Source organism: Sinohyriopsis cumingii, unplaced genomic scaffold (assembly GCF_028554795.1).
Source record: "Sinohyriopsis cumingii isolate HCF-2022 unplaced genomic scaffold, ASM2855479v2 utg001820l, whole genome shotgun sequence".
Lineage (NCBI taxonomy): Eukaryota > Metazoa > Mollusca > Bivalvia > Unionida > Unionidae > Sinohyriopsis > Sinohyriopsis cumingii.
Genome location: NW_028316063.1, coordinates 137622 through 149887, shown reverse-complemented (window position 1 = coordinate 149887; position 12266 = coordinate 137622). Strand labels below are relative to the sequence as shown.

Below are 12266 nucleotides of genomic sequence, written 5' to 3'. Positions count from 1 at the left end.
TAAGCCCATTAGATTTACTACAAGTCCATTACCTTTAGTACAAGTCCGTTAAAATTATGCATGATAGTCCAGTGTTGAAATACTCTGTATGTAATGTTCACAGTTCAAGAGCCTGACTTGAAGGCATGGAATATTGTCTGTTTTTTCTTACATCTTTCTGTAAGTAATGTGGCTTGTATTTCTTTTCTCTTGTCTGAAAGTGAAATGATGGATACATTATTTTCTTGAAGATTTGCTTGTGCAGTGAATTTACAGAAAAAATGGGTTATGGTTAGGTTCAGTTAATTTGACTTTCTTTGTCTTGCCCTAGAGCATGTAACGTTTGCTTTTTTTGCAGGAGGGAAGACTACTACTTGCAAATCTTGAGTTGGTCACTTTAATGTGCTTTCGTTTTTCCTCAGGGCCCCGATGTTCAGAGGCAAGCAGCAACATGATAGCCATGAGCTTCTAATTCACATGCTGGACATCATGCGATCTGAAGAAATCAAGGTAAATACACATTCCTTTGATAATTGGTTTCAGACCAGAATTAATTTTCTCCTGCATATGAAGCACATACAAGACAGGTACACTTTTCCAACAGCAATGTTGTTACTTGCATAGAAAAGTCAGGTATACTTTTCCAACATCAATGTTTTTGTTTTGAATAGGCAAGGCAGGTACACTTTTCCAACAGCAATGCTGTTGTTTGAATAGGCAAGGCAGGTACACTTTTCCAACAGCAATGCTGTTGTTTGAATAGGCAAGGCAGGTACACTTTTCCAACAGCAATGCTGTTGTTTGCATAGACAAGACAGGTATACTTTTCCTACAGGAATGTTGTTCTTTGCATACACAAGACATTGTGTTATTTTTCCAACAGCAATGTTGTTGTTTTAATAGGCAAGATAGGTATACTTTTCCAACAGCAGACCCTGTTGTGCTATACAGCTAGGATTAGGTTTAGCAAGTGCACTACTTTTTGTGCCATACAGCTGAATTTGTGCAGACTGAAATATCATAACAGTTTGCCCATTTTTCCTTGTGCTTACTGAAATATTGTCATAGCTTGCCTGTGTTCCCTTGTTGTTGAAATGCTTGTGGTTTTATATGATTTGCTCTTAGGGTAGTAGAATAAACCCAATAGATTCTGGGGTTTAAAGATCAAAGGTCATGATAATGGTAAGTCTGATATGAAAATGATGGCTTCTGCTTATTAAGTTCAATTCAAGTCAGCATACCTTGACCAAAGGCTGAGATAATTATGACTCTTTGGTCAGTAATGTAGAGAGTCAACCATACCCTAAGAATGCCCTCACAGAGGAGTATTAAACATGAGGCAGGTATATAATGTTACAGTGCAGATCAACATTCATTGAAACAACCCTTTTTTCATCAATCACATTCATTGCACTCTTTATACCAAAATGTTCCCTTCATTTGTTTTTTTTTTTTGTTTTTTTAAACTTTAATGTCATGGACATAAAACACTTGCTTCATGCAGATTTGGGCTTGAAATGATTCCATTATAATAACAGCTACAAACTTTATGAATGTATTAAACTTACTGAGAAAGTATTGATCCACTGAACTGTCATGTCAATTATTTATCAAGGGAGACAACTCAAATGATGATATCCAGTGATAGTTATCTCCCTTATATATTGTTCCCCTGTCTTAATGGTAGAAATGGTACTAAAGGAAAATAACATTAATTTAGCAACAAATGTTGTTCATATTAATATAAATTCTCTAGTTACAAAGGAAAGAAAATTAAGAAAATGGAAAGATTTTTGCATACGTTAGGTTTTTGATTGTGAAAAAGATCATTAATAGCAATTTCTCTGGAGTTATGTTCTTCATTGTGGTCTTATGTAAAATAGTATCTCTTGATCAAAATTAGATGATTGATACTGCTCATTCCAGTCAAATTTGATTTTAAAATGCAAATTACGTCTTCCAGAGAGGTCAGGTTGCAGTGTTGAAATATTTCGAGCTGGTAGTAAACTCCAATCCCCAAACAGTGGATCATGATATCAGGATGAAAGTCAGGAGTAAGTATCTCCCTCTCTCTCTTTATATATATATATATATATATATATATATATATATATATATATATATATATATATATATATATATATATATATATATATATATATATATATATATATATATATATATATGTAGTGTACTTATATGTGTGAATCATTTGATTATCTTGTTTTTCTAGGTTACATATATATTTCATGCAAGTCTGTTTCTTTATCATATTTGTTTGCTGATCATAATACATTAAGAAAGCTATCTTGCACATCGTGTCCTCCCAGGTTTATTTTAGCAACAGAAGCGATAACATCTTGCATATCCCTCCCTCCCAGGCTTGCTTTACCAACAAAAGTGATAATAAACCTGTACATCCAGCTCTTTTGGGCTTGTTTTAGCAACAGAAGCGATAACATCTTGTATATCCAGCCCACCCAGGCTTTTTTTTTTTCAACAGAATTGATCATGTGTACATTCAGCCCACCCAGGCTTGTTTTAGCAGTAGAAGTGATAACATATTGTACATCCAACCCTCTCAGGCTTCATTTAGCAGTCGAAGTGATAACATCTTGTACATCCAACCCTCTCAGGCTTGTTTTAGCAGTAGAAGTGATAACATCTTGTACATCCAACCCTCTCAGGCTTCATTTAGCAGTCGAAGTGATAACATCTTGTACATCCAACCCTCTCAGGCTTCATTTAGCAGTAGAAGTGATAACATCTTGTACATCCAACCCTCTCAGGCTTCATTTAGCAGTAGAAGTGATAACATCTTGTACATCCAATCCTCTCAGGCTTCATTTAGCAGTTGATGTGATAACATCTTGTACATCCAACCCTCTCAGGCTTGTTTTAGCAGTAGAAGTGATAACATCTTGTACATCCAACCCTCTCAGGCTTCATTTAGCAGTAGAAGTGATAACATCTTGTACATCCAACCCTCTCAGGCTTCATTTAGCAGTCGAAGTGATAACATCTTGTACATCCAACCCTCTCAGGCTTGTTTTAGCAGTAGACGTGATAACATCTTGTACATCCAACCCTCTCAGGCTTCATTTAGCAGTAGAAGTGATAACATCTTGTACATCCAACCCTCTCAGGCTTGATTTAGCAGAAGAAGTGATAACATCTTGTACATCCAACCCTCTCAGGCTTCATTTAGCAGTAGAAGTGATAACATCTTGTACATCCAACCCTCTCAGGCTTCATTTAGCAGTAGAAGTGATAACATCTTGTACATCCAACCCTCTCAGGCTTCATTTAGCAGTCGAAGTGATAACATCTTGTACATCCAACCCTCTCAGGCTTCATTTAGCAGTAGAAGTGATAACATCTTGTACATCCAACCCTCTCAGGCTTGATTTAGCAGAAGAAGTGATAACATCTTGTACATCCAACCCTCTCAGGCTTCATTTAGCAGTCGAAGTGATAACATCTTGTACATCCAACCCTCTCAGGCTTCATTTAGCAGTAGAAGTGATAACATCTTGTACATCCAACCCTCTCAGGCTTCATTTAGCAGTCGAAGTGATAACATCTTGTACATCCAACCCTCTCAGGCTTCATTTAGCAGTAGAAGTGATAACATCTTGTACATCCAACCCTCTCAGGCTTCATTTAGCAGTAGAAGTGATAACATCTTGAACATCCAACCCTCTCAGGCTTGATTTAGCAGTAGAAGTGATAACATCTTGTACATCCAACCCTCTCAGGCTTCATTTAGCAGTAGAAGTGATAACATCTTGAACATCCAACCCTCTCAGGCTTCATTTAGCAGTAGAAGTGATAACATCTTGTACATCCAACCCTCTCAGGCTTCATTTAGCAGTAGAAGTGATAACATCTTGTACATCCAACCCTCTCAGGCTTGATTTAGCAGAAGAAGTGATAACATCTTGTACATCCAACCCTCTCAGGCTTCATTTAGCAGTAGAAGTGATAACATCTTGTACATCCAACCCTCTCAGGCTTCATTTAGCAGTAGAAGTGATAACATCTTGTACATCCAACCCTCTCAGGCTTCATTTAGCAGTCGAAGTGATAACATCTTGTACATCCAACCCTCTCAGGCTTCATTTAGCAGTAGAAGTGATAACATCTTGTACATCCAACCCTCTCAGGCTTCATTTAGCAGAAGAAGTGATAACATCTTGTACATCCAACCCTCTCAGGCTTCATTTAGCAGTAGAAGTGATAACATCTTGTACATCCAACCCTCTCAGGCTTCATTTAGCAGTAGAAGTGATAACATCTTGTACATCCAACCCTCTCAGGCTTCATTTAGCAGTCGAAGTGATAACATCTTGTACATCCAACCCTCTCAGGCTTCATTTAGCAGTCGAAGTGATAACATCTTGTACATCCAACCCTCTCAGGCTTCATTTAGCAGTAGAAGTGATAACATCTTGAACATCCAACCCTCTCAGGCTTGATTTAGCAGTAGAAGTGATAACATCTTGTACATCCAACCCTCTCAGGCTTCATTTAGCAGTAGAAGTGATAACATCTTGAACATCCAACCCTCTCAGGCTTCATTTAGCAGTCGAAGTGATAACATCTTGTACATCCAACCCTCTCAGGCTTCATTTAGCAGTAGAAGTGATAACATTTTGTACATCCAACCCTCTCAGGCTTCATTTAGCAGTAGAAGTGATAACATCTTGTACATCCAACCCTCTCAGGCTTCATTTAGCAGAAGAAGTGATAACATCTTGTACATCCAACCCTCTCAGGCTTCATTTAGCAGTAGAAGTGATAACATCTTGTACATCCAACCCTCTCAGGCTTCATTTAGCAGTTGATGTGATAACATCTTGTACATCCAACCCTCTCAGGCTTGTTTTAGCAGGAGAAGTGATAACATCTTGTACATCCAACCCTCTCAGGCTTCATTTAGCAGTCGAAGTGATAACATCTTGTACATCCAACCCTCTCAGGCTTCATTTAGCAGTAGAAGTGATAACATCTTGTACATCCAACCCTCTCAGGCTTCATTTAGCAGTAGAAATGATAACATCTTGTACATCCAACCCTCTCAGGCTTCATTTAGCAGTTGATGTGATAACATCTTGTACATCCAACCCTCTCAGGCTTCATTTAGCAGTAGAAGTGATAACATCTTGTACATCCAACCCTCTCAGGCTTGTTTTAGCAGGAGAAGTGATAACATCTTGTACATCCAACCTTCTCAGGCTTGATTTAGCAGTAGAAGTGATAACATCTTGTACATCCAACCCTCTCAGGCTTGATTTAGCAGTAGAAGTGATAACATCTTGTACATCCAACCCTCTCAGGCTTCATTTAGCAGTCGAAGTGATAACATCTTGTACATCCAACCCTCTCAGGCTTGTTTTAGCAGTAGAAGTGATAACATCTTGTACATCCAACCCTCTCAGGCTTCATTTAGCAGTAGAAGTGATAACATCTTGTACATCCAACCCTCTCAGGCTTCATCTAGCAGTAGAAGTGATAACATCTTGTACATCCAACCCTCTCAGGCTTCATTTAGCAGAAGTGATAACATCTTGTACATCCAACCCTCTCAGGCTTCATTTAGCAGTAGAAGTGATAACATCTTGTACATCCAACCCTCACAGGCTTGTTTTAGCAGTAGAAGTGATAACATCTTGTACATCCAACCCTCTCAGGCTTCATTTAGCAGTAGAAGTGATAACATCTTGTACATCCAACCCTCTCAGGCTTCATTTAGCAGTCGAAGTGATAACATCTTGTTCATCGAACCCTCTCAGGCTTCATTTAGCAGTAGAAGTGATAACATCTTGTACATCCAACCCTCTCAGGCTTGTTTTAGCAGTAGAAGTGATAACATCTTGTACATCCAACCCTCTCAGGCTTGATTTAGCAAAAGTGATAACATCTTGTACATCCAACCCTCTCAGGCTTGATTTAGCAGAAGTGATAACATCTTGTACATCCAACCCTCTCAGGCTTCATTTAGCAGAAGTGATAACTTCTTGTACATCCAACCCTCTCAGGCTTGTTTTAGCAGTCGAAGTGATAACATCTTGTTCATCCAACCCTCTCAGGCTTCATTTAGCAGTCGAAGTGATAACATCTTGTACATCCAACCCTCTCAGGCTTCATTTAGCAGTAGAAGTGATAACATCTTGTACATCCAACCCTCTCAGGCTTCATTTAGCAGTAGAAGTGATAACATCTTGTACATCCAACCCTCTCAGGCTTCATTTAGCAGAAGTGATAACATCTTGTACATCCAACCCTCTCAGGCTTCATTTAGCAGTAGAAGTGATAACATCTTGTACATCCAACCCTCACAGGCTTGTTTTAGCAGTAGAAGTGATAACATCTTGTACATCCAACCCTCTCAGGCTTCATTTAGCAGTAGAAGTGATAACATCTTGTACATCCAACCCTCTCAGGCTTCATTTAGCAGTCGAAGTGATAACATCTTGTTCATCGAACCCTCTCAGGCTTCATTTAGCAGTAGAAGTGATAACATCTTGTACATCCAACCCTCTCAGGCTTGTTTTAGCAGTAGAAGTGATAACATCTTGTACATCCAACCCTCTCAGGCTTGATTTAGCAAAAGTGATAACATCTTGTACATCCAACCCTCTCAGGCTTGATTTAGCAGAAGTGATAACATCTTGTACATCCAACCCTCTCAGGCTTCATTTAGCAGAAGTGATAACTTCTTGTACATCCAACCCTCTCAGGCTTGTTTTAGCAGTCGAAGTGATAACATCTTGTTCATCCAACCCTCTCAGGCTTCATTTAGCAGTCGAAGTGATAACATCTTGTACATCCAACCCTCTCAGGCTTCATTTAGCAGTAGAAGTGATAACATCTTGTACATCCAACCCTCTCAGGCTTCATTTAGCCGTAGAAGTGATAACATCTTGTACATCCAACCCTCTCAGGCTTCATTTAGCAGTCGAAGTGATAACATCTTGTACATCCAACCGTCTCAGGCTTCATTTAGCAGAAGTGATAACAACTTGGGTTGACCAAGTTCATGTCAGATTAGAATGATCATGAATACTTCCATTTGCATAGTAGCACACTCTCTTGAAGTTTCTCACAAATACATAATCTATTTTTTTATTATTAATTCATGAATTCTATGGAGTTAATTTCATGCCAGAGAATTATATTCTAGCTATATTTCTGTGTACTTTAGTATCATCAGTTTTCGTGGGGGACCCAATTTCATGGTTTTCATTGTTGCCCCGAACCACGAATTTAAATCCCCAATGAAAAATGAGCCACGTAGGATGATCCCGCCCCACAGTTTTCTTAAAGTGCTTCATTCCTAGAGATTAACACAGCTACTAGTATTTGATAAAGCAAGTTTAATGCTGTAACCTTGTTATTAAATATTAGCTTTTAGCTTTTACATGTGTTTGTTTTATTTTTTATTGTGACCTAATGAAACAAGAATTATAAATCATTTTATATTTTTTCAATGCACACGTTCAGTAAGGTATCTGATAGCTGTAACTTTACACTTACATCCTTAAATTGATATGTGAGGTAAGTAAGAATAGAGAGAAAATAGAGAAGAAGCATAGGTATTCAAGCAATAGTATTACTGAAAATGAAAGAAAAAGGAATACAAAATAATAGTTTATGAAGATTAAATTTAATACTTATTCCAACTGAGCCTTCATTCGAGTACAACTGTTGTTGAAATATTTAAGTCCTTCTGAAAGCACACTTTATTTTATCCCTGCATTTTTAATCCAAAAGAACAACAATCCTGTAAAATACTGTAACTATTTCTTGAACACTGTTATTAATTAAATACTATGTATACACACTAATTACAGCAAAGTATTAAAGATTACACTTCACAGATTTTTGGACAAAGCCACTGTATAAACATCATGTCAATCAAGTCTCATGGTACTCACAAATGCTTCTCAGGTAAATAATCCCCAGATTGCTGAATTATACAAGTACAACTTTCTCAAGACCACTATCCATTCAGCATGAATTGGCTTGATTAATGAGGTTGCAAGGTTTGCTAATACTGTGCACACTGATTATCACCAGTAATATCTTTTTCCATCATGGCGTCCTTGACCTATTTAGCATACTACTCATGGAAGTGTGACTTTAATTCTTCTGTAATAACCAATTGGCCTAGTCATATACTGTATAGGGGTCATTGTTAGTGGATATAAAATCATATACTGTATAGGGGGAATTTTTCGTGGTCATAAAATCATATACTGTATAGGGGGAATTTTTAGTGGTCATAAAATCATATACTGTATAGGGGGAATTTTTAGTGGTCATAAAATCATATACTGTATAGGGGGAATTTTTTGTGGTCATAAAATCATATACTGTATAGGGGGAATTTTTAGTGGTCATAAAATCATATACCGTATAGGGGGAATTTTTAGTGGTCATAAAATCATACTGTATAGGGGGAATTTTTAGTGGTCATAAAATCATATACTGTATAGGGGGAATTTTTTGTGGTCATAAAATCATATACTGTATAGGGGGAACTTTTAGTGGTCATAAAATCATATACCGTATGGGGGAATTCTTAGTGGTCATAAAATCATACTGTATAGGGGGAATGTTTAGTGGTCATAAAATCATATACTGTATAGGGGGAATTTTTAGTGGTCATAAAATCATATACCATATATGGGGAATTTTTAGTGGTCATAAAATCATACTGTATAGGGGGAATGTTTAGTGATCGTAAAATCATATACTGTATAGGGGGAATTTTTTGTGGTCATAAAATCATATACTGTATAGGGGGAATTTTTAGTGGTCATAAAATCATATACCGTATAGGGGGAATTTTTAGTGGTCATAAAATCATACTCTATAAGGAGGGATTTTAGTGGTAGAGAGATGTTTGTGTTGAATGAGGAAGTAAAAATAAATTCCATACATTTTTTTGACCTTACATAATTTACTCTGGTTTTCTAACTGCTAAAATAATTTTTGCCAACATTTAAAAGTTACATTACTGGTCTAAGTTGCATACCTGTATATTCCAGACAAAATTGATTCTGTACAGTATATAAATATATCCAGTATGTTTTTTCCATTGCAGAATATGGTCGTCAGGTTAATTACACATTTGTGGATGCTTTGTTTGGAGGCTGTCTTGTTAGCACTGTAATGTGTGAAGAATGCCAGTATGTAAGTATATATTTAGCTTTACTGATCATAGACTAGAAAAGCTTATGAGATGGTTATCCATGGTCATTTGTCTGACCTTCTGTTAGCACAAGTTTGTTATGGCAACTCCTGAACCACATGAAGGGTTGCCATGAAAACATGACACACACATTCATCCCAAAGTATAAATTGGTCCTAAATTATAATGGTACCACTCTGACACCACAGTAGTGATCATCTTGAATATGTTGTTATTGTTACTTGTCCTTGATACGGTTTTCATTGACCAAAATACTTTGTATGATGTCTAGTTCTTTCCAAATGAAGATGGGGCTCATCTGAGATCTAATATGGCTACCATAGCAACAGTCTATCAAAAACTCTTGTTATCACTACACCTATCAGTTTGAAGTTTTCACCCAAGGACTTAGGGGACACTCACCAGTTATTATGTAATTTTGCTCTTTTTTTATACAATTTACTTCTGAAGATCAGGAAGTGAAAATGACCAAGTGGAGCTAGCACTTTTTTGAAAGGTGCACATCTGGAGTAAGGCCAAGCTGTATACTCTATAACCAATCATATACCAAACTAAAGGGAACTAAAGGTTCTTTGAATTATACCTAAGATATACAAGGTCTTTTTTAAATAGCCAGTATAACCAGTGAGGTGAGCTGGGGAAATTGTTTTTCTTTAAAATCCTAACTGTATGCAAAATATGAAACTATAGTGCGCCGTTGATCTGATCTTCACCATGGCTGCATTTGTGGCCATCTTGAAAAATCATGTTCTTGCTACACCTGCATTAATGATTACATTAACTTTAGGTTTTCATTAAAATGTTGTTGTTTTTAGGTCTTGAGGTCCTAAATAAAAAATATCTTCTTATAAGGCCACATTAGTGGCCGTCATGAAAATTTTGTTATTGCAATTTCAGGTGTCTTGATGCAGGTCATATTAACAAGGGTTTTTCACTTCATATGAATTCTGGTTAGTCCTAAATGATCTGACTTTTAATATAGCCACACTTCAGTCATGCTGATACATATAGTGCTACACCTACTAAAAAGAAAGTTATGTAAACATGGTGTTTTCACTAGTTGATCATTAATGAAAATTATGCTGACATGACATTCAATATGACCATAGTGACCATGTTGAAAATCTTGTTGTCGTTTCTTTCCCAGACTGGATGATCATATTGACATTTAACTCTTAAGATGTCTAGATTTTTCTCAATGAACATGGTTCCAATCTTACATCCAAAATGGCTGCCAAAATGAAAATCTTGGTATTGCTAGTCCTCATAAATGAATGGTCATACTGACATGGGGTTTACACCAAAAACTTCTTATGATGACCAATTGGTCCTGAATGAAAATGTGGCCAATTTTACATCTCTTGTGGCCACCACAGTGACCATCTTGTAAATCTTGTTTTCACTGAAGAATATCAGGGATCTTCTCAGCACTTTGCAGTTAAACAGAAGAAGCAATTTTATCTTGGATACATGGACATTCATTTCATATAGGAAAGCATTAGCCTCTTTATTGGACTTTTAGGGGTAGAAACTACTACTGGTTGTGAGCATTTGAAAAAATGTCTTTTTTATTGGTTCATGGCATGCATTGTATCAGCTTTAAAGTAAACTAAATTGATTTATGGTATTTTCATATTTCTGGCTCTAGCTTACATGCCAACCATTATGCTTTTGGCAATAAAAAGTTGTTTTTGTCATTTTTATTATCATCCCTTTAACTCCACTTATAAATTTGAGAATATTCTTAAAAAGGTGACTGCTGCTTGAGAATAGCATAAAAGTAATTTCCTTATTTGCTATTTAAAGTAACTGTATATGACGTTCCAAGAAAACAGACGGGTTTCTTCAAATGTGAACTTTGTTTCACAGATTCATTTTATTGATAAGGTACGGATGTCGTGAACCAGTCTCTACTTTTAAAGAAAATGGTGCCAGATGTTAAGTGAAATGTTTACGATGTGAGTTGTGGATGTTATTTGAAAGGAAATGTTTGAGAAGATGGATCTTATCAAACTTCAAACTAGGTCTGATTAGAAAATAACAATAAATTGACACTACTTTACAAACCTTAGTTTGAGTTCAGTACAGAGGATGATAACAGAGAAATTGCTGAAAGTGCTGCTTAAATGTCATAAACACAGCGCCCTCTGCAGGAGAATGGCAAAACTGTCTGCTTTGTCTTGAAAATTGAGATATTAAAAGTTTTCTCCTAAACTGGTGGACTAACTGTACTCAGATTGTTTATATGTCATACAGCCTTACTGTGGTTCAAGTCCTACTTGGTCAACATGACACAAATTGTATCTGCAAATGGAATACACTCCAGCCCAGTCGATCTATGTTGTGGTGTTCCACAGGGGTCTGTTCTTGGACCTGTTCTCTTCATTCTGTACACTCAGCCGCTCTCAAGTGTCATAGATCATCATCCAGTGTCTCACCAATTGTACGCTGATGATACCCAAATATACAAATCTAGCCACCCAACTGAAGTTGATGCTACCATCTAAGGTGTAGAGAGGTGCATTTCTGATGTGAAATCATGGATGACATGGAACAAACTGCAGATGAATGATGATAAAACTGAGGCCATTCTGATCGCAACACAAAGACTTTCTCATTCACATCCTTTACCTCAAACAATAAATATCAGCAACACCAACATTAAATTCATACAATCAGTATGAAACCTAGGTGTTAGTCTGGACAGTACTCTCACATTGCACCAACATGTCGTGAACATATGCAAGGCTGCATATCTTGAGCTGAGACGCATCAGTTCAATTCGCAAATATCTTTCAGTTGATGCCACTTAAACACTTTTGTGTTCATTAGTACTTTCAAGACTGGACTATTATAACTCAATTCTGTCTGGTTCATCTCAATATCTACTCCAGAAACTTCAAAAAGTTCAAAACACAGTTGCTCAGGTCATATTTAGAGTACCACGATCAGAGCACACCTCCCCGCTGCTCTGTACCCTACACTGGCTATCCATTTGATAAAGAATCAAACACAAAATTTGTTCTCTGTGCTACTTTTCATTGTCGGACTCTAGTCCAACATACCT

General features: G+C 37.0%; 1 protein-coding gene across 1 annotated transcript in view; it reads left to right on the top strand.

The window, feature by feature from the left end:
• The window catches only part of LOC149771489 (uncharacterized), a 42322-nt gene that overhangs the window by 16394 nt on the left and 13662 nt on the right, over positions 1-12266 (top strand). Inside the window, exons 10-12 of the mRNA XM_089948378.1 lie at positions 402-489; positions 1943-2033; positions 9092-9180. Coding sequence (XP_089804504.1) covers positions 402-489; positions 1943-2033; positions 9092-9180 — 268 coding nt within the window. The remainder of the gene's footprint in view (positions 1-401; positions 490-1942; positions 2034-9091; positions 9181-12266) is intronic.